The sequence below is a fragment of the Oncorhynchus masou genome, chromosome 2 (assembly GCF_036934945.1).
Source record: "Oncorhynchus masou masou isolate Uvic2021 chromosome 2, UVic_Omas_1.1, whole genome shotgun sequence".
Classification (NCBI taxonomy): Eukaryota; Metazoa; Chordata; class Actinopteri; order Salmoniformes; family Salmonidae; genus Oncorhynchus; species Oncorhynchus masou.
In genome coordinates, this window is record NC_088213.1 from 32,257,521 (window position 1) to 32,280,648 (window position 23,128).

Genomic DNA, 23,128 nt, shown 5'->3' on the forward strand with positions numbered 1-23,128 from the left:
ATCAGATCGAACATAACTTTCACAGAGGTTTAAAGACAGTAGGTCAACTGTTAAATAGAGCTACCACCAAAGACATGACATCCCTTCACTCGAGTCTCACAACTGCTTTAACGAGGACTTCAGAAAACAATATTTTGTTACATTAACTTTAGCAATATTTAGGGCTGTCCCCATTTGGTCGACTGGCCGATTGTTTGGTCGATAGGCTGTTGGTCGACCAAGATTTCTTTAGTTGAGCAGTGACATACACTAAAAACATGGTGTACAAGACAACTGTTCGATTTGCGACTGTCTGAGTGGACTAATCCATTGCGCAGGCCATAACAGTCCATCACTCTAAGACATGTTACTGAAATTGTATATGGTTAAGGACAGCGGTGCAACACTAATAAAAATATTATTTTATATCAAATGCGCTTTCTCCCACGTTTGATAGCGGTCGCTTTTCACGGTTCTGAAATAATAGTGCGCTGTTGAATTGGCGCCTTTTCTTAGACCATTTTGCTATGTGCATAATAGCTAAATTAACCAGTATATTGGTGTTGAAAACAATGCGGCAGAGGCAGCAGTGGAGATAAGATATGAAAAAATAGCACTTACCTAATTGTCTAAAGAAAAGTGAGTAGAGAGCAAACCAACCTAATTAGGTCTATAATCAATAGCCTAACTGTTAAATGTGCCTGGCTTTATAAATCATCCATCCAGTTGATGTCGGCAGTTTACATACATTTAGGTTGGAGTCATTAAAACTCGTTTTTCAACCACTCAACACATATCTTGTTAACAGACTATAGTTTTGGCAAGCCGGTTAGGACATCTACTTCGTGCATGACAAGTAATTTTTCCAACAATTGTTTACAGAAAGATTATTTCACTGTATCACAATTCCAGTGGGTCAGAAGTTTACATACACTAAGTTGACTGTGCCTTTATACAGCTTGGAAAATTCCAGAAAATGTCATGGCTTTAGAAGCTTCTGATAGGCTAATTGACATCATTTGAGTCAATTGGAGGTGTACCTGTGGATGTATTTCAAGGCCTACCTTCAAACTCAGTGCCTCTTTGCTTGACATCATGGGAATATCTGAAGAAATCAGCCAAGACCTCAGACAAAAAATTGTGGACCTCCACAAGTCTGGTTCATCCTTGGGAACAATTTCTAACGCCTGAAGGTACCACGTTCATCTGTACCAATAATAGTAAGCAAGTATAAACACCATGAGACCACGCAGCCGTCATATCGCTCAGGAAGGAGACGCGTTCTGTCTCCTAGAGATGAACGTACTTTGGTGCGAAAAGTGAAAATCAATCCCAGAACAACAGCAAAGGACCTTGTGAAGATGCTGGAGGAAACAGGTACAAAAGTATCTATATCGACAGTAAAACGAGTCCTATATCGACATAACCTGAAATCCCGCTCAGCAAGGAAGAAACCACTGCTCCAAAACCGCCATAAAAAAGCCAGACTACGGTTTGCAACTGCACATGGGCACAAAGATCGTACTTTTGGGAAAAATATCCTCTGGTTTGATGAAACAAAAATAGAACTGTTTGACCATAATGACCTTCGTTATGTTTGGAGGAAAGAGGGGGAGTCTTGCAAGCTGAAGAACACCATCCCAACCGTGCAGCACAGGGGTGGCAGCATCATGTTCCCCAGGGTGCTTTGCTGCAGGAGGGACTGGTGCACTTCACAAAATAGATGGCATCAGGAGGGAGGATAATTATGTAGATATTTTGAAGCAACATCTCAAGACATCAGGCAGGAAGTTAAAGCTTGGTCGCAAATGGGTCTTCCAAATGGACAATGACCCCAAGCATACTTCCAAAGTTGTGTCAAAATGGCTTAATGACAACAAAGTCAAGCTATTGTAGTGGCCATCACAAAGCCCTGACCTCAATCCTATAGAAAATTTGTGGGCAGAACTGAAAAAGCGTGTGTGAACAAGGAGGCTGACAAACCTGACTCAGTTACACCAGCTCTGTCAGGAGGAATGGGCCAAAATTCACCCAACTTATTGTAGGCAGCTTGTGGAAGGCTACCTGAAATGTTTGACCCAAGTTAAACAATTTAAAGGCAATGCTACCAAATACTAATTGAGTATGTAAACTTCTGACCTACTGGGAATGCGATGAAAGAAATAAAAGCTTAAATAAATTGCTACTATTTTTCTGACATTTCACATTCTTAAAATAAAGTCCTTTAAAGGGCAGATTGAACTAATGTATTGCAGCCTTATTTGCCTAAATTTTAATCCGATGTACTGTATCTTACTCAGACAGCCCACTCAGCTGTTTCACAAGGAAAAATTCACAAATTCAAATCTCACTCTTTCTCCTAAGATTTTGTATTTCTGGCCGAAAAAGAGACAAGAGTCATGAAAAAGCAAGCAGCTCTCGCTCTCGTCACAGTATCTCAATACATTCCAATTGTCATAGATAAAATGCAATTGGTGTTCGATGTCTGTAGCTTATGCCTATCCATACCATAACCCCACCATGGGGCATTCTGTTTACAACATTGACATCAGCAAACTGTTCGCCCACACGATACCATACATGAGGCCAGTTGGACATACTGCAAAATTCTCTAAAACAAAGTTGGAGGCGGCTTATGCTAGAGAAATTATTATTACATTCTCTGGCAACAGCTCTGGAGGACATTCCTGAAGCCACCATGCCAATTGCACACTCCCTCAAAACTTGAGACATTTGTGGCATTGGGTTTTGTGACAAAACTGCATATTTTTGAGTGGCCTTTTTTTGTCCCCAGCACAAGGTGCACCAGTGTAAAGATCAAGCTGTTTAATCAGCTTCTTGATATACCACACATGTCAGGTGGATGGATTATCTTGGCAAAGGAAGAAATACTCACTGACTGGGATATACATTTGTGCACAATATTTCAGAGAAACAAAGCTGTGTGTGTGTATGGAACATTTCTGGGATCTTAAAAAAAATATATATTGTTTTGCCCTTTTTCTCCCCAATTTTGTGGTATCCAAGTGGTAGTTACAGTCTTGTCTCATCGCTGCAACTCCCGTACGGACTCGGGAGAGGCAAAGGTCGAGAGTCATGCGTCCTCCGAAATACAACCCAACCAAGCTACACTGCTTCTTCACACAATACCCACTTAAACCGGAAGCCAGCCACACCAATGAGTCGGAGGAAATGCCATACACCTGGCGACCATGTCAGCGTGTGCTGCGCCTGGGCCCGCCACAGGAGTTGCTAGTGCACGATGGGACAAGGACATCCCTGGTGGCCGAACCCTCCCCTAACCTGGACGACACTCGGCTAATTGTGCGCTGCCCCATGGGTCTCCAGGTTGCGGCTGGCTGCGACAGAGTTTGGACTCGAACCCAGAATCGGTAGTAGCACAGCTAGCACTGCAATGCATCGTGCCACTCAAGAGGCACGACCAACACTTTACATGTTGCGTTTATATTTTTGTTCAGTATAAAAACTGCCAAATCAATCCTCAGTCTCCCACTGACTCGAGAGACATGCAAAGCTCTCATCATAACTTTCCAAAGGGCAGTGCAGCGCCACCAGAACCAAGCCAAGGACAGATCTTTTCCATGGGAGGCTGCATTTACTTCTGTGCCAGCTCTCCAAATGTAGATCATAGGTATCATCTATCACTCAGGCTGTACTCACCCAGTCAAGTGTAATATGCACCATTCAGGACTCAAACCTGTAGGTTAACATTAGGGCAATTCCATGGTAACAGAATGATGCCGAGACAGATTCTTCACCTTAATATGCATGCCAAAGAAAAACCATTGATTGCAAAGTTAAACAAACCATACAACTCTATGCACAAGGACAATGTTCAACAATTTCCACTGACAATGTTACAAAAACACATTTACTTGAAGAACAGTGCAGATGTGAAGTTTTGTAACAAAATGACAGTAGAAAACTGTGACCAAGTTCTCCAAAAACTAGAGGTCGACCGATTGATCGGAATGGCCGATTAATTAGGGCCGATTTCAAGTTTTCATAACAATCGGAAATATGTATTTTTGGACGCCGATTTTGCCAATTGAAAAAATATTTTTTACAACTTTATTTAACGAGGTAAGTCAGTTAAGAACACATTCTTATTTTCAATGACGGCCTAGGAGGGTTAGGTGGGTTAACTGCCTTGTTCAGGGGCAGAACGACAGATTTTTTACCTTGTCAGCTCAGGGATTCAATTTGCAACCTTACGGTTAACTAGTTCAATGCTCAAACCACCTGCCTCACGAGGAGCCCGCCTGTTTCGTGAATGCAGTAAGAAGCCAAGGTAAATTGCTAACTAGCATTAAAAACTTATCTTATGAAAAACAATCAATCAATTATAAGCACTAGTTATAACTACACATGGTTGATGATATTACTAGTTTATCGAGCGTGTCCTGCGTTGCATATAATCGATGCGGTGCCCATTCGCGAAAAAGGATTGTCGTTGCTCCAACGTGTGCCTAACCATAAACATCAATGCCTTTCTTAAAATCAATACACAGAAGTATATATTTTTAAACCTGCATATTTAGCTAAAAGAAAAGGTTAGCAGGCAATATTAACTAGGTGGAATTGTGTTACTTCTCTTGCGTTCATTGCACGCAGAGTCAGGGTATATGCAACAGTTTGGGCCGCCTGGCTCATTGCGAACCAATTTGCCAGAATTTTACGTAATTATGACATAACATTGAAGGTTGTGCAATGTAACAGCAATATTTAGACTTAGGGATGCCATCCGTTAGATAAAATTCAGAGCGGTTCCGTATTTCACTGAAAGAATAAACGTTTTGTTTTCGAAATTATAGTTTCCGGATTCGACCATATTAATGACCTAAGGCTCGTATTTGTGTGTGTTATTATGTTATAATTAAGTCTATGATTTCATAGAGCAGCCTGACTGAGTGATGGTAGGAACCAGCAGGCTCGTAAGCATTCATTCAAACAGCACTTTCGTGCATTTTGCTAACAGCTCTTCGCAATGCTTCAAGCATTGCGCTGTTTATGACTTCAAGCCTATCAACTCCCGAGATTAGGCTGGTGTAACCAATGTGAAATGGCTAGCTTGTTAGCGGGGTACGCGCTAATAGCGTTTCAAACGTCACTCGCTCTGAGACTTGGAGTAGTTGTTCCCCTTGCTCTGCATGGGTAACGCTGCTTCGAGGGTGGCTGTTGTCAATGTGTTCCTGGATCGAGCCCAGGTAGCAGCGAGGGAGATGGATGGAAGCTATACTGTTTCACTGGCAATACTAAAGTGCCTATAAGAACATCCAATAGTCAAAGGTATATGAAATACAAATGGTATAGAGAGAAATAGTCCTATAATAACTACAATTTAGAACTTCTTACCTGGGAATATTGCGGCAGGTTAGCCTAGTGGGTAGAGTGTTGGACTAGTAACCGGAAGGTTGCAAGTTCAAATCCCCGAGCTTACAAGGTACAAATCTGTCGTTCTACCCCTGAACAGGCAGTTAACCCACTGTTCCTAGGCCGTCATTGAAAATAAGAATTTGTTCTTAACTGACTTGCCTAGTTAAATAACAGTTAAAAAATATTGAAGACTCATGTTAAAAGGAACCACCAGCTTCATATGTTCACATGTTCTGAGTAAGGAACTTAAATGTTAGCTTTCTTACATGGCACATATTGAACTTTTACTTTTTCTCCAACACTTTGTTTTTGCATTATTTAAACCAAATTGAACATGTTCCATTATTTATTTGAAGCTAAATTGATTTTATTGATGCATTAAGTTAAAATAAGTGTTCATTCGGTATTGTTGTAATTGTCATTATTACAAAGTAATTGTTATTTATTTTTAAAAATAAACAAATAAATAAATAAAATAAAATAAAAAAATTGGCCGATTAATCGGTATCGGCTTTTTTTGGTCCTCCAATAAATCGATATTGCCGTTGAAAATCATAATCGTTCGACCTCTACCACATACACTATATATACACAAAAGTATCTAGATACATAGACTCGTCTTGAAAGGGAAAGATGCACATCCCTAATAATTATGGATATATGATCTATTCATTGCGATGTATCTTGAACAGGTACACAAAAAAGGTATAAAAATGCACTATCCTCCTTTGCATGTTTGGGTATTATTTTACACATTAGAATAATAGCCAATATGCTCCCCCCAAACAAGACCACATTTGGTTGGTACGGACCAGACCATATGTGAACCAATCATATAAGTCTCTCAAGTTTTGACATCATAGTAGAGCACAGTAAAGTACAGTAGAGTAGCGTTCAGTACATTATACTGTACTCTAGTGTGCTTTAATCCCTGTACAGGGCTGTTTTGTATTGATATCGACTCTACATTTCTTAATGTATGTAATGCAATGTGCTGTCTAAACTTGTGAAACATGTCTAAAATTCAACTACTTTTCAACATTTATGCACGTCTGCTGCTCAGTGGTTGAGGACGCTGGTTACAGTAAATGGAAACAGAGGGGCTTATTAGGTAGGTGTCAGTAAGAGCCAGGAGAGATGACATTGACTGAGAGAGTGAAAGAGAGAGGGGTTGTCTAGACTTTTCACAATTATGAGCTGAACATAACAGTATGCCAGTGGAAGGAAGGACAGTAGCAGGTGAACCAACTGTGGTTAGTGACTACTACTATCCCACTACATTTCCCATTTTATTCAATTCAATTGCAGTAATTCTGTTAATGATTTTTCAGTCATTCTGTTACAGATTTCGTAACAGAACGACATTTTAAATGTGCATTTTTTTGTTGTAAAAGAATGACATGTCACTAGGCAATATTTCTTAAACTTACAGAAGGCAAATCATTTCAGCAAAATTAAATACAAAATGTTGATATTAGTTGTCAAGGGTCTTAACTGCAACAATATTGTGTTTTAATGTTATTCTAATAGCTTTTAAGACTTCTGGCAGACATCCAGGTTAGGGGAGGGTTTTGCCTGGGTAGGCCATCATTGTTAATAAGAATTTGTTCTTTACTGACTTGCCTAGTTAAATAAAGGTTAAAAATAATCATTTAAAAACATGTTGTTTTCTAAGACCCCTTTGTTTGACCTGAAATCAAAGGCTTTGCTTATTCCTAAATTTAAGGGTGGAAAATTGTTTTTAAAAAGCTATATGCCTTAATTAAAAATATATAGAGTCAGCCTTCATTTGATGTGCTCCTATGAACTTCACATGTTGGTGCTCGTGAGTCCTATAACATGGAAATGGCCATTACAAAATCTTCAATGGTATTTCAAAATACGACTACATTAGTTGTCATCTCATAAAGGGAGTTCCAACACTTCCCCTGTAATAAAAAAGGAAGAAGCAAAACAATTATTTCCATGTTTTAAATGTATTTGCACTATTCCATAACAATGTCTGATGTTGACCATAAAACATCAAGTCAATGTATTGATGATGGAACTTATGCCCACCAGAATAGGGAAGTGATATCCCACGTATGGATCCATGTCATCCAGAGTCACATTCCTTCACACTGGTTTGGGGGTAGCACTGGGGGACACTGGCCTTACAGCAGATTACTGTGCAGAGAATCAACAAATATACTGTAGTGTATTTTCCATTGATTAACATAAGCCTATGTTAATGGTGGAATTTTGCAATTTGTGACTAGGCTATGGTTACATGTTTCCAAGTTGTTCAATATTTTTAATATGATGTCCATTAGATTAGAAAAGTTTATAAAAAAGTGCCAGTCATGACTTTCCCAATGTTGTAATTTGACAGACAAACAGTCTGTGTGCTTCAGTTCCTGACATGCCACTATATATAATCTAAAACCATTTACACAATATTGCAACCAAGACAAATCACAAGTCAGTTCTGAATGATTGTGCATCACATAATATGGTGATATCAAGTTAGACAATGAACATTTAAGTATGATTGTCTGAAACATCAGTCAACAACAGTTCAAGTGCAAAAAGCAAACCACATCTATTAACATATTATGGTTCCTGGTGATACTTCATAATTCATGTAGGGAGTTTCTATATGAAACCAAAGGATCAGACAACAGGTGAAACGTGCATAAAATTAAAATCACCATATTATTCAGGGGGCAAATTGAGAATATAATTCTGGAAGCTGACTGAGGAATGAGTACAAAAATCTTTACCTAGAGATATGTGAAGTGATTAATGATGAATGTTGCCGAATAATATTTTGCACGCATGTACTGATACAACATGCAGGTCATTATTATGTATGAAAATATGCTAAGGTGCAGGGCAGGCTGTGTTATTATTACCATAGCCATTTATACCGCCATGGATTTGAAATACATGTTGAGACATGCAAAAAAACAATGATTGTGGTTTTCAACTCAGTTAGCCAGTTGTGCACGCCTGCACTTTCTCCCATAAACTACCTTCGTTATAACGCGGGCAAGCGCACTAGCTACATACTATTCTGTTTTCCCGAAATAACACAAATTGGCTAGAGTGCGTGCACTAATGAGGATACGGAAACCTTGCGCAAGTCCAGCCCATATATACCTCAGTGGCCCAGCTCGCTAGTGTTAGTTACCAACCGCGAGGTTTCTTGCAGCACCCGGGTTGTGAATAATCACCCATTTTGACCAATTCCAGACCTGTCCACCACAACAAAAAAGGCAGCGATAACTTGCTGCTAATGTCATGAAGATGTGTCCGACAATTTATAGTAAACAATATTAGCTCTTGGTACCAAGAAAGTCACGAAAACCTGTGTCATATTGTCAACGCCAATCACAAAGGTTGACATGTTTACGTTTATGGAAATGGGCGAAGGAGGCAACACTGTAGCTGCAAGTTAGTAATGAGCTGGCTAATTAAATATCTGGGCTAGCTAGCTAGATGTAGCCACACTATAAAGGCAAAACATATGGAGCGGGCTCAACTAATGTATTTGTTAACTAAGCTAGCTATCTGGCTAGCAATCAAAATAGCACAATGCTAGCTAATGGTCCTCCTTACCAGATGGAATTCTTTATTTTGAGCTGCAACGCACTGGCCTCAGTCCCTTGCAGTCCAGGAACTAGGGATGGTAAGGTGCTTATTCCAGAGCCCAGCTTCGGGTGCTGATCATGTTGTTGTTGATCCTCAGTCATCACGATGAGTTTCAGGATGGGAGGAAAGGGATCTTTAACATGCAGGCCTCAACCTGGACCTCGAGAAAGCAGTTATTTTCCTACTGTACATTACGGACGCACCCGTTCTCATTTGCAATATACTTGGCCTCAATTCCAAGGTAGAAACGGTGCCGGGAAAACATGGTTAGACAGTTAATTTCGAACACCATGCACAGACATGTAAAAAATAAATAAAAAAAAGTGTAGAGGAATACAAAATGCAGGCTTTCACCAGGGTTCTGTCGCAGCCTTTTGGGACGACCCGTGCGTTTGCAAACACCAGTGGTGGAAGTGTTTGTGATGCTGACTAGTATTCTGCCAGCAGCACGAAAAGTGACGTCACTTTGTATGTTAATGAGGAAACCTCCTAAATAAAAGCCCGCATTTCAAAACTTTGCAATGTGGATAACTCATTCAAAGATGTTTACGTTTAACATTTTTTTTGTCTCTACGAACCAAATATGTGTAACTTTGGAGGAGGACTGTGTCGCACGGCCTACTACTGCTGGCTTTTCACTCCGTCTCCTCCATAGCAATATACTGTAACAGATTTTACATGGGAAACATATTGGCTTGTAGAGAGAAAACCTTTCTATCTGTCTCAGCTAAAGTGGGATGGGAAATACTCAGTAGGGTCTCTTAACCAAATATGGTTCGTTTTGGAGTGGGACTGTGTACATACACAGGAAGTAGGGGTGCTGCAGCACCCATTGAACAATCGGAATACTATTTAATTACAATTTTAAAATCACAAAAGAAAAAAATCACTGGGCCTTTACTAGTCCTGTATTAGGGAACAATGTAGCTTTGATTATATATATTTTTTCCACAAACGTTTTTTTCCTGTCCTTGTTCTCTCTCTCTACAAGCCCATATGTATCCCAGGAACAGTATATTACAGTATATTGCATTGTAGGAGCGGAGTGAAAAGCCTGCAGCAGGCCATGCGACACAGTGCCTATCCAAAACTACACCCTACTGAATATTTCCAACCCCACTTTAGCTGAGACAGGTATAAAAGATCTCTCTACAAGCCAATAAGTATCCCACTGTGTATTGAGTTGCAGTGAAAGGAGTGGGTGGAATAAGGTGTCACCATTTCTTTAAATATAGCCAAATTAATAGCTTTCAACATACCAGTACTTGTACAAACATTCAAAATAAATGCTGGTATAAATACAAAATAAGTTTAAAAAATCTATATTCACAGTTTAGCTTGTCTTTGCAGGGGAACTTTTGTTTTGAAGAAAATAATGCGCGATCGTTCTGCCAGCATAATATCCTACTGCTAGGAGAACGGTAATGGGATGCTGCTGCTGCTGTCAAGTATCGGCAGCGCAGGCGCAGCATACACGAGTGAAGAATTAAGAGCTTTTTTCCCCCACGCAGCGGTGGTGAGCAACCAAGTACTGTGTGCCTAATGGCAACATTTGGCTTAAATGCCCACAGTAAAAATGCTTTATAAAAATGTATGAATGAGCAGTACTATGGACGTGGTCTTCAATAATCCAATGACTTTGTAAGATAACAGTTAGACATTTCTATTTCATTTGAATGCAATTATTTACAATCAATGGTAAACACATGAACATGTCGATGGCATTATGCTCCATGTGTGGACATGTAGCGAATATGTTAGCCTTCGTAAAGGCTGTCCCCCTACACATTTGCACATTTCAGCTTTTCACATTTTATGTTTAGCAAACAACTCAAATGAATGTGTTCATTCGTCCACAATGGGTCCCTAACATCTTTTTTTTAAACGTATTTAAATCAAGATGATGGAAAACAGCGAGCACAGCAAATGTGCGTGTTCCTTCGCCTTGTCGCACAGCGTAGAAAAACATTTGGCAACGACTTGTTGCTATGCAACCGCAACGCCACCCCCAAAATGTCTGAAAGAGGAATGCATGAGGTGAGTCAATGTATTGTTTCAAACAACTAGCTACAGTATTATACTGCTAAAAAACGTTAACATACCCATTCACAAGTTAAATACAAGAAGAACTAACTAGCTATAGCCACCTTTATGTGTCCTAGTTATATCGCTGTTTAAGATCTAAATTAGCTAACTGCTAGCTAGATAGTTAGCATGCTAGCTAAAAACTATATTATACGCAGCCTGACTTTCAACGAAAGCGTTGTTCCTTTGAAATGTAATATGCCTGTTGACTAAAAGAACCAACAACTAATATATTTGTAATTAGCTACCTAACTTACTACATTTGTTTATTCAGACCAAAAGACCCATGTCATCCAAGGCAGAAAAGTCTCAAGGAGGAAAATCTGTGAGACGTCCAGCCTCTGTCCCCTCAAAGAAACCATCCACGACAGACCTACTTGCTAAAGAGGAGGAATACAAGTAAGGTTCCTTGCCCAAACATCTGTACCCATTGCCAAACATCTATTGAGTCAATGTAGACTGTATCATATGAGATGCTGTAACCAGATGGCTATTGTAATAAAATAAATAATATTTATCCCATTCCAGACGTATAAATGCAGAGCTGGAGGCAAAAACAGCCGAACTAGTAAGGCAAGCAGAACAGGTTATGGTAAGCGGTTTAAGATAGCTACCTGACCAATTGACACTCTTCAAAACAACATAAAACATTCATTTTTAGACATATTTGTTTTATTTAAACATTATTTTTCTTTCTTTCAGAGTGACCAAAATGAAGTCTTGTCAAAGCCAATCTCTTTCCACCTTGATGTTGACATTGAGGAGGAGGATTTCAAGTAATAAAATATTGCGTTGCTCTAAACGTATAGCATTTCAGTGTAGTAGACTGGATAAGAATATATGAGAACAGCCTATAATACAAATGTATTTGTCTTTAGGAATGTAAACATGCTGGAATCTTCAGTTATGAAGCCCACTACTAAGGTGCAGTATTCAATTCAGTATGATAGGTAAAATGTAACATCTCAGAGACGCAAAGGTAATTTAATTTCCTTGATTCCTCCTGTCCTCTCCCCTCACCGCCTTTTCAAAACCCATTGGACGAGAAGATCAGAGGGGAGGGACCTCTGACCTTCTCATCCAATGGTCTTGAGAAGAAGGCGAGGAATCAAGGAAATGTAATTGAAATTCTCCCTAAATCATATTTCCATTGCTCAGGTAATTCCAAAGAAAAGGGTCACATCAAAATCCAATTCACAAAACAGACCTCATGGAAACCAGAGAAAAGCACAGTAAGAATGTTATCCTTATCACAAACGTTCACACAAATATCTATTGGAAACATTGGAAGATTGTGAAAGGTTATGGCTTAATGAGTGTCCAGCATTGTGGATATCAGTTCCTTATGTTTATTACTTTTTCAATTTTTTGTTTGACTTGTATTTTGTTTATTTGTTATTTTATTTCAGAACAACAAAGGCAGCTGCAGTTGAGGATGTTGCAGTTTTTGAAGATTTTGTGGATTTTTCCTTGTCTAAAACAATACGTAACATTGAGGGGAAGCTGGATGATGGAGATACTCATGACAATCTTATGGAAGATATCATGCCCAGTGTTGGGGATGAGATGGGATCAGGTGAATTCTGATTTCATTTATTACACTTTGTGGCTTTCGCACACATTCACAATATCACATCTGGAGCACAAGAATGGATCTTTGCAAAAACATTAATTACAAAAAATAAGTTATTTATCAGAGTTCCAGAATATCAATTGTTTCAGCCTTCTTAGTTTGAACTTCTTGCATATCCTTAAAATGGTATAATCTCGCATATCCTAAAAATGATATAATTCTTTATGTAACTATAGTATAATATTTTTGTGTGTGTGCTGTGTTTTAGATGCTCAAATCCGTTTTCTCAAAGCAAAACTTTGTGTAATGCAAGAAGAATTTAACCGGCTATCATATGAGTGCAACAAAAAGGTAATTATAGAAATATGAGAGATGGAAATTAGGTATATTTTTGAGTAAAATTGAACATTGAAACAAGTATAAAACATTTATTTGTTCTAGGATGATGCAAACAGTAGTTTAAGCACCAACATAAAGGAGGTGGAGGAGGATCGAGCTAGACTACAGAAGACCACAAACATTCAGCAAACCCAGATAGAGAAACACAGAGCTTTAGCGGAGGAGTCTAACAGAAAAGGTGATGGGCTTCAACAACAAGTAACTGTTCTACAGAAGGTGGGTGTCGAGGATAAAACAGTTATTACATTTATTCTCTTTCTAGTTAGTCATTTTGGTCATATTAAACAGCACATATTGTAACCATGACAGTCCATGAACAGTGACTGAGAGAAACCTAGACGTGTGTAGACAACAGTTGAGATAGCTGTTAATGTCTTATTGCTGAATGGGGAGGGGGATGTTATATTTCTTAGACACAGTTGTTAATGAAAGATAAAATCAACCCCTCAGCAGGGAATGCCTGGCATGGTCTCATTAACACGATCAGCCTGTAAGGTGAACCTCTCCTGCTACTGGCGATAGTGCGGCACTCATGTGACAGATATCTTTGGAATTCAGAGAAATCCCCCAGCGACATTTCCCTCGCCTTGACTAGGGGTGGAGTAAAACATGGTTGTATAATATTTCCCACTGGGAGGGATCACAACAGAGACATACACTGAGTGTACAAAACATTAGGAACACCTTCCTAATATTGAGTTGCACCCCCTTTTGCCATCAGAATCGCCTCAACTCGTCAGGGCATGGACTCTACAAGGTGCCGAAAGCATTCCACAGGGATGCTGACCCATGTTGATTCCAATGCTTCCCACAGTTGTGTCAAGGTGGCTGGATATACATTGGCTGGTGGAGCATTTCACCTGGATTCACCTGGTATTTTTGTATTGTATTTATTATGAATCCACATTAGCTGTTGCCAAGGCAGCAGCTACTATTCCTGGGGTCCAAACACACCAAAACACCTACATTACATATAAAACAAAAGATGAAACTGAACTATGTTTGTACTGAATGTGCTAAAGTTAAAACAGTACATCATATAACATACCTACACCACCACATATCCACAACACAAAATGTTCAATACCACCATACAACAATATCACAATGTGTGCATATGCATGTGTCTGTACCTATGTGTGTCTCTTCACAAGTCCCCATTGCTCCATAAGGTGTATTTTTACATGCTTTTTAAATCTGATTCTACTGCTTGCATCAGTTATCTGATGTGGAATTGAGTTCCATGTAGTCATGGCTCTATGTAGAACTGTGCGCCTCCCATAGTCTGTTCTGGACTTTGGGACAGTGAAGAGACCTCTGGTGGCATGAGTGTCTGAGCTGTGTGCTAGTATTTTAAACGGACAGCTTGGTACATTGAGGTTGTCAACACCTCTTACAAAAACAACTAATGATGAAGTCAATCTCTCTTCCACTTTGAGCCATGAGAGATTGACATGAATGTCATTAATGTTAGCTTTCCGTGTACTTTTAAGGACCAGCCGTGCTGTCCTGTTCTGAGCCAACTGCAATATTCCCAAGTCACTCTTTGTTGCACCTGACCACACTACTGAACAGTAGTCTAGGTGCGACAAAACTAGGGCCTGTTGGACCTTCCTTGTTTACAGTGTTGTTAAGAAGGTAGAGCAATGCTTTATTATGGACAGACTTTCCCCCCCCCCCATCTTAGCTACTGTTGTATCAATATGTTTTGGCCTTGACAGTTTACAATCAAGGGTTACTCCAAGCAGTTTAGTCACCTCAACTTGCTCAATTTCCACACTATTCATTAGGAGACATAATTTAGGTTTAGGGTTTAGTGAATGATTTGTCCCAAATACAATGCTTTTAGTTTTGGAAATATTTAGGACTAGCTTATTCCTTGTTACCCATTCTGAAACTAACTGCAGCTCTTTAAGTGTTGCAGTCATTTCAGTCGCTGTAGTAGCTGATGTGTATAGTGTTGAGTCATCTGCATACACACTGGCCTTACTCCAAGCCAGTGGCATGTCGTTAGTAAAGATTGAAAAAAAGCAAGGGACCTGGTCAGTCTGTCATGGAAAGAGCAGGCGTTCCAAAATGTTTTGTACACTTCGTGTATGTCCACTCCCAAAGATGAAAAATGAATGGTTGATGGTTTCCTATTGCTTAGTCACAACAATTATCGGTTTAAATGAACTATTAGCGTTTCTTTTCTGAAATATAAAGTTAACAAGTAACTGATGACAGTCAGTTTTTGTAGATATCTAACCAAATATTACCATTATCATTACAGTGCTTTTGAAAATGTGTGTTGGTGCGCTATAAAAACATTACACAAAATGCTTTTACTGAATTAGCTTGCCCCTGTGTGTGTTTAACAAAGGAAATCGAGGGTTTGAAGAGAGCACAAAAACAGGCAGCAACCAACCACAGTGCCATAGAGGTAAGACTGAACAGAGCCTTGGAGGAAGTTGAGAGGTCCAAGACACAACTGACCAAGATCAAGCAGATGAGCAAGGTAAATTAAACCACACCACCTATCAGTGCATTTAGTGATCACATCAATCATAATTTACACTGTAAATTGTATTTAGAGATGGAACTATACTAATAGCATGGTACGGAGTTTGGCATACAAATTTGGCTTCTGTCACTTGTTGCATAACCCAGGTTAAATAGACTTGTTTTATGTCTATCCTTTCCAAAAGGACACAGCAGACCAGGAGCATAAAAAAATAGAAACATTAAAAGCTGAAAACAAGAAGCTGGAAAAGCAAAAAGCTGAACTGATAGTGGGTTTTAAAAAACAACTCAAACTGATTGATATACTGAAAAGGCAAAAAGTAAGTCTTCATATTAAATGCAAGTAATTATTACAAGGCAGTATCATTGTTCATATTTCTCCCTATCAAACTGACATTTTCCCTCTTGCTTGAGCAGATGCATTTTGAAGCTGCCAAGATGTTGTCATTTACAGAAGAGGAATTCATGAAAGCTCTTGACTGGGGGAAATCATAAAGCAATACTGAAAAATGTATGTAATACAATCCTGCTTGCCTTGAATGTATTCTTATGGTTAGCTACAACATTAATTATGTGGCCTTTAACATTGTATTTAAGTTATGTAGTATGTATGCATTGTTCATTTATACAGAATATATTTGTAATGCAGTTGGATTTTAAAAGTTTAACATTTTATTACAATAATGGGGTTAAATCAATTTAAACTGTAGTTGCATCATCACCTAATAAAGGAAATTGTGTTTTTTTAAATGACTTCAACTGAAAATTGCGGCACCTCCATGATAGGATTTATGGTGTTGTGATACGCAGCTAGTGGGATACAAATTAGTCATTGCAACTTAATACATTTGAGTACACCATCGCCATAAGAAATCCACCATTTGATACACCAAAAAAAAAACACTAGACAGCAACTACCCAATAATGCCATCTAGTGGTGTAGTATAGAAGGTGATTATTCATCATCTGCCCAGCCCACTTCATCAAAGATGTTGGCCTGTCGCTTTTGAAAATTGCCTCTGAAGTCCTCATCAGTGTTCAAGGTCATCTTCCCAGAATATGCCCTTAACATTTGAGAATAACATAGTCAGTTTCAAAAGTGGGATCTTGCTGGAGCAACATTGCATCAAAAGTTGTTTAAAAAAAAATAATTGACAGCCAATGACCAGAGTTGAAAGAAAAACGCAAAGAAAACACTTGCAGTAGAACTAAAAACTAAGACAACCTCCTCTCCCTTACCTTAGGTAGATGGCCCAGTAGTTTTGTGGCATGGAGTTTGAGAAGTCTTTACCTTTCCTCCTCAATGATCTGTCGACGCAATGTCTCCCTCTCCTGTTCCATTGCTCTTTCTTCAGCCTCACGTTCCTTGGGAAGAGATCAAACTTACATTAAACAAATGTTCCTTAAGGTACCTACAGACTACCTCTGAGGCAGACAAAACAGTGTTAAACAGAAAAGCTTCAGTTACAATAACACCACTTTGATGTTGATAAAGAGTGCACAAGTGTGTTCATGATGAGAGCAATATACTGTACCTTGTCAGCCAGATACTGCTGTCTCCTGTCCTCCAGCAGTTTCTCCACAGCCCTCTTGTGCTGCTTCATGCGATGTTTCTGCGCATTCATCTGCTCTATGTGGTCGTCCTCAGCAAACTTGGCCATCATCATCTGCCTGAAGGTCTCCTCCACCTTCTCAGCCTGCCTCCGCATTTCCTTGAAGGCTATTTGCTCTTGGCAGGTCTGCTGCAACTCCAGCCTCTGTCTGATTCTCTTCTCCATATCTTCCTGTTAACCCGTTTAAAAAGGGTTGAATCCTCTAAAGGTGGTTTGGAAATTTAGGAAATTATAAAATGTGAATATGTTTGCTTACGATTTGTTTCTGCCTTGCAGCCTCGGCTTGCTCCTCCTGACAAAGCTCTTCACAAACACGCTCCATCTCGTTACGCTGCTGCCTCTCCATTTCAATCTTCTCAGTGAGCTAGAAGACATTCCTCAACAACCATTAATATTGTTGTAATAATTTCTCACTTTGTACACAAAAAAAAGACTAGAACATATTCTTAAATATGAACATAGCCAAGTGTTTTGCAAATTAAGTGACTTTTCTCCCTCTTACCATCTGGTGAAGGTGTTCTTTCGCATGCCCTCGCTCTCTGACGTTCTCCATTCTGCTCTTCTCCTTAGCTGCTGGTAACTGGCAAATTCCAGGATGCGTCTGTTCTCAGCCTCTATCTTCTCCCGCTCCATCAGTCTCCACTCAGTCTGCTGGCTCTTGAACTCCTATGTACCTTTGAGTGGCTGTTATCTTCTCCAGTCTTAACTGCCTCTCCCTGCAAATAAGGTCATTTGATTTCATTATATACTGATCACTTGATCAAGCAGGAAACTTAGACAAATTGTGAAAACAGACTGCCACTGTCCACTCACATTTGATCCTCCTCATAGATCTTCCTGGTGATTTCGTCAACCATGAGTTTCTCCTTGAGGAGCCTACTGGCTCTTGTGCTCTTTCTCCTCCAGCTGCTGGTACTGTACCACCTCCTCGTAGCGCTTATGGTCTTGCTTCTCCTGCTCCACAGAGGCCCGCTCATGCTCGCTCTTCATCTTATGAGCAATATCAGCCTCCAGATGCTAATGTCAGAGAAAAATATGTATTCACAAAAAGCACAACCAACAAGTGTTTTGGTTCAAGTCTCAGATGTCCTTTCCCAGGGTAGAAGGGACATTTATGAATTTACCAGTGTCTCATATCTCAGACTCCTTTTCAGCAATCTGTGCGGCCCTCGCCAGGTTTAGTTATGCAGACTTGAGCTTCCCCTCCAACTCACGGAGATCAACACTAAAATTACAAAGGAAACATTAACAGCAACATAAAACATCCATCCTGCAAAAACTATGGACAGATTGTTGATACACTAACCCTTGGATTTTTATTAAAGTCTGAAAGGCACTTTCCCATCAGGCAAGTCAAGAGTATTTTTGGGTTGACCGAAGATTATGATCACTTGCCAGAAAATGTAAATTAGCTATTTACATGCTCCATATATTGCCTGCCTTTCATCTACACATAGGGGAGGAATCAGAAAGATCAGTACTGGAATTTGTTGTATTTTGGTTCAGTAAAAAATAAAATCTCGGCAGGCTCAACTTGCCCAACTGCCATAAATTGACTGTCTTTCAGTTTTAGGCTACTGGAATTAGTTGCAGTTCAATTATTTTCACTTCTTATTTTTAAATGACCTGCCCAATGGGGCAACCTCAGAGCAGGTGCGACTGCTCAGTTCACTTGCCCAGGCAATAGGAGGGCAACCCTTAATGTCAACCCCCTCATGTTGGGACTTATCTTTTCTCAATTTTTTCCCCCCTTTTCTCCCCAATTTCGTGGTATCCAATTGTTTAGTAGCTACTATCTTGTCTCATCGCTACAACTCCCGTACGGGTTCGGGAGAGACGAAGGTTGAAAGGAAATGTGTTGTCCGATACACAACCCCACCAAGCCGCACTGCTTCTTAACACAGCACCATCCAACCCGGAAGCCAGCCGCACCAATGTGTCGGAGGAAACAGTGCACCTGGCAACCTTGGTAAGCACGCACTGCGCCCTGCCCGCCACAGGAGTCGCTGGTGCTCGGTGAGACAAGGATTTCCCTACCGGCCAAACCCTCCCTAACCTGGACAACGCTAGGCCAATTGTGCGTCGCCCCACGGACCGCCCAGTCGCGGCCGGTTACGACAGAGCCTGGGTGCGAACCCAGAGTCTCTGGTGGCGCAGAGCTTTCTGCCCATATAAGAAATGTTTATGTCCTGGAAAGTTTTCTGTAACTTACAACGTCATGCTAACCACATTAGCGCACGTTAGCTCAACCGTCCCAGTATAGGGACAACGATCCCATAGAGGATTTATTAAGAACATCAATAGCGATTCATGATATTACATTATATTGTATTGCACCCTCAACTTACACAGATCCCTTGTCTAAAATTGGTTGATTCTGTTGGTGCTAGTAATATTCATTAAAATGAACCCACTTTGGAAATCCTTAACCTAGCTGTTAGTGCTAAGTAAGCCAGGCTAGCTGGCTAGCTAGCTTGAGCGGTACTCCAAAGTGTATTTAACCACTGCGCCGCCCGGGAGGCCCTTACCTGTTCTCTTTTATATATTGCCTCATTTTTTATTCTCTAAGCTTTACATAACTGATGCGGGTCAGTTCTTGTGCCATTCTCTCTTATTCCAGTTGCTTTTCCTTGTATACTCTCTCCTCCACTACCTGTAAGACTCAGATGAAGCAAGCAATTACTTTTAGGACCCGTTTCCCTGACACAGATGAAGCCTAGTTGTCCTTTAAGCAGGTGCTTTTCATGAATGCTGTGTGAGGGTGATACCTTGCATGCATACCTTATGAGAGCATCCTCAATTTGGCTTCCGTGCAGCTCGTCTCGCACCTTGCGTAGGTATCCCTTCTTTTCAAGTCTCTCCTCACTCATTAGATTGTCTGTCCTTAGTGATGCGTTTTGTCTGGTCTTTTCGTTGCACCTTCTGCCGTCAATTCCGAGATCACCCTCTGCTGCTGACTGCGTCATGTTGAGCTGCTGGCTCATTGAAGCCTTGAGGAAAGACCGCATAAGTTAATGTCAATATATCAAGCAAATACATACTGGCTACTACCAGTGGGAATAATAAAATATACAAGTTGGAGTACCGCTCATGCTAGCGAGCTAGCCTGGCTTACTTAGCACTAACAGCTAGGTTAAGGATTTCCATAGTGGGTTCATTTTAATGAATATTACTAGCACCAACAGAATCAACCAATTTTAGACAAGGGATCTGTGTAAGTTGAGGGTGCAATACAATATAATGTAATATCATGAATCGCTATTGATGTTCTTAATAAATCCACTACGAGATCGTTGTCTCTATACTGGGATGGTTGAGCTAACGTGCGCTAATGTGATTAGCATGACGTAAGTTACAGAAAACTTTCCAGGACATAAACATTTCTTATATGGGCAGAAAGCTTAAATTCTTGTTAATCTAACTGCATTTTCCAATTTACAGTAGCAAAATTTACAGTCAAAAAATACCATGCTATTTGAGGAGTGTACAACAACTTATCACGGCAAATGGTTTGATACATTCACACCTGAAAGTTAAATAATGTACTTACATTCAATCTTGCTCTGATTTGTCATCCTGAGGGTCTCAGAGATAAAATGTATCATGGTTTTGTTTAATAAAATTAATTTTTATATTCAAATGTAGGAACTGGGTTCTACAGTTTAAAGTTTTAACCCCTGCTGACTCTATACCCACCCTGCCCTGCCATCTAGATGTGTGAAAGTTAGTGTATAAGCTAATGATCCATTATGTATGACATTTCTGGGAGTGTGTAAACTTAAATTTTGTATTACCATATCATTTTTGTATGTTCTCTATAGTTATGTACTTGGAATGTACCAATTCGGCACATTTGGGCAGACTTGATACAAAATACTGTGCAGTATTGCAATGCTCCACTGAATCAATCTGAAACTTTGCACACACACACACACACACACACACACACACACACACACACACACACACTGCTGCCATCTAGTGGCCAAAATCTAAATTCCATCAGCGCATGTTTTTTTGTTTGTGTTATCTTTTACCAGATCGAATGTGTTGTATTGGCCTACATTAATTTCACATTTCCACAAAATTCAAAGTGTTAACTTTTCAAATGGTATCAATAATATGCATATCCTTGCTTCAGGTCCTGAGCTACAGGCAGTTAGATTTGGGTATGTCATTTTTGGCGAAAGTTTAAAAAAAGGGTCAGATGCACGTGTGCCTGGGAGGCACAGGGATATAGTATCCACAGTGCTCCATCAATGATCAATTTGTTCAACTGGATTCTTCTTGCATTTCTCAAATGTTGTTTTGAGCATAATGCCCTGTAATTTAAGCTTTACAACTGAAATATTAACTCTGCCTCAAGGCAAAATGTGTAGAATTGCAGGAAATTTATTTTCAAATGGCAACATTTTATCTGATGCCAAAAGAGCCTTAAATGTTATTTCCCAGTGACCAAGACTTGTGCACTGCAGTTATAGTAAAACTGCTTGTATCCTGTTTTTGTTTTTTTAATCGCACTGTAAAGTTAAGAGTTGTGTTCTGATATTCTGATGGGTCTATCACAAAAGTGGTCCCAGACGCAAACAAGTTTGAAGTTTGGGAACCTCAGAGCTAGCTAGGTACATTAACTAAAGTTAGCTAACGTCGTTAACCATCGAATAGCTAGATCATTTTCATGGAAAACATAATCGACAACCAAGTCATTTACCATCATTGCGTGGAGCTGTTGCAAGCCGCTCGTTGATTTGTATGTTTCACCAGGCAAAAATGTAATCTTCATCTGCCACTTTGCTCAATTTGTTTTGCTTCCAGTCGTCTTGGTAACATCGCGCCTTTTGTGCCTAACAATAAACTCGAATGTATTTGGTTAAAAAGTCAGTTTGGTCCTCCCGTCTTCCCAAAGGTAACGTTACAGGTACTGCGCAGAATCAGTTAAGTTATTAACACAATAGTTACTCACAAACATCAGACAACATATCACCTACCCATCCACACACAAGTCTCAATTCTCTCCCATGCTATGACACCCCCTCCAAACTATCTAAATACAATATAGTTTGTACAATGGATATGTATTTTGTAGTAGTTTTTATTAAAGGACAATAATAGGATTACCCCGGTCTAGTTACCTCTGAACACTTTTCTAAAATAATTTGTCCAATTGCCAGGTCCTTAAGGGTGGGCCTGATATTACTTGATTTCAGATTACTGGTATATAAAAAAGGTCTAATTTGATCGATGCTGGGGACAGAAGTATTGTCAGTAAAGCTGTCACAAGTATTATATTACAATGCCTTAAAGTATTCACACTTCTTGAATTACTCCAAATTTTGTTGTACAGCCTAAATTTAAAATAGATTACATTTCGATTTGTCACTGGCCTACACACATAAAAGTTTAATTGTTTTTCGAAATTTTTACAAATTAATAAAAAATGAAAAGCTGAAATGTCTTGAGTCAATAAGTATTCAATCCCCTTGTTATGGCAAGACGAAACAAATCCAGGAGTAAAAATATGCTTAACAAGTCATAAATTGCATGGACTCACTCTGTTTGCCATAATAATGTTTAAACATGATTTTTTAAATCACTACCTTATCTCTGTACCCCACACACATCCAATTATCCACAAGGCCCCTGAGAAAACTGAGGATGGATCAGCAACATTGTAGTTACTCCACAATACTAACCTAATTGACATGCATCCTGTTTGCAACAAGGCACTAAAGTAACACAACAAAAAATGTGGTAAAGCAATTAACTTTCCTTCTCAATGTAAAGTGTTATGATTTGGGCAAATCCAATACAACACTTTACTGAGGACCACTCCATATTTTCAAGGACAGTGGTGGCTGTATCATGAAGTGGGTATGCTTGTAATCGTTAAGGACTGGGGAGTTTTTCAGGATAAAAAAGAAAAGGAATGGAGCTAAGCACGGTCAAA

The 23,128-nt window shown here is 39.6% G+C and overlaps 2 protein-coding genes and 1 pseudogene across 2 annotated transcripts in view; 1 reads left to right on the forward strand and 2 right to left on the reverse strand.

The window, feature by feature from the left end:
• LOC135558910 (DNA-binding protein RFX7-like) overlaps positions 1 to 9,417 on the reverse strand; it is a 37,576-nt gene extending 28,159 nt beyond the window's left edge. Inside the window, exon 1 of the mRNA XM_064993131.1 lies at positions 8,977 to 9,417. Within this exon, the coding sequence (XP_064849203.1) occupies positions 8,977 to 9,110 (134 nt within the window). The 5' untranslated portion in view covers positions 9,111 to 9,417. The remainder of the gene's footprint in view (positions 1 to 8,976) is intronic.
• Positions 9,418 to 10,990: 1,573 nt separating this feature from the next.
• Positions 10,991 to 16,318, forward strand: tex9 (testis expressed 9). Its single transcript, XM_064993143.1, has 12 exons — positions 10,991 to 11,046; positions 11,369 to 11,493; positions 11,623 to 11,686; positions 11,797 to 11,870; positions 11,973 to 12,018; positions 12,253 to 12,326; positions 12,504 to 12,670; positions 12,936 to 13,018; positions 13,109 to 13,282; positions 15,429 to 15,563; positions 15,754 to 15,888; positions 15,986 to 16,318. Exons 1-12 carry the CDS (start codon positions 11,023 to 11,025, stop codon positions 16,061 to 16,063), a joined length of 1,179 nt encoding a protein of 392 aa, XP_064849215.1. The 5' UTR covers positions 10,991 to 11,022; the 3' UTR covers positions 16,064 to 16,318.
• A 195-nt stretch (positions 16,319 to 16,513) lies between these two features.
• LOC135552959 (meiosis-specific nuclear structural protein 1-like) lies at positions 16,514 to 20,328 on the reverse strand (annotated as a pseudogene).
• Between the last annotated feature and the right edge of the window lie 2,800 nt (positions 20,329 to 23,128).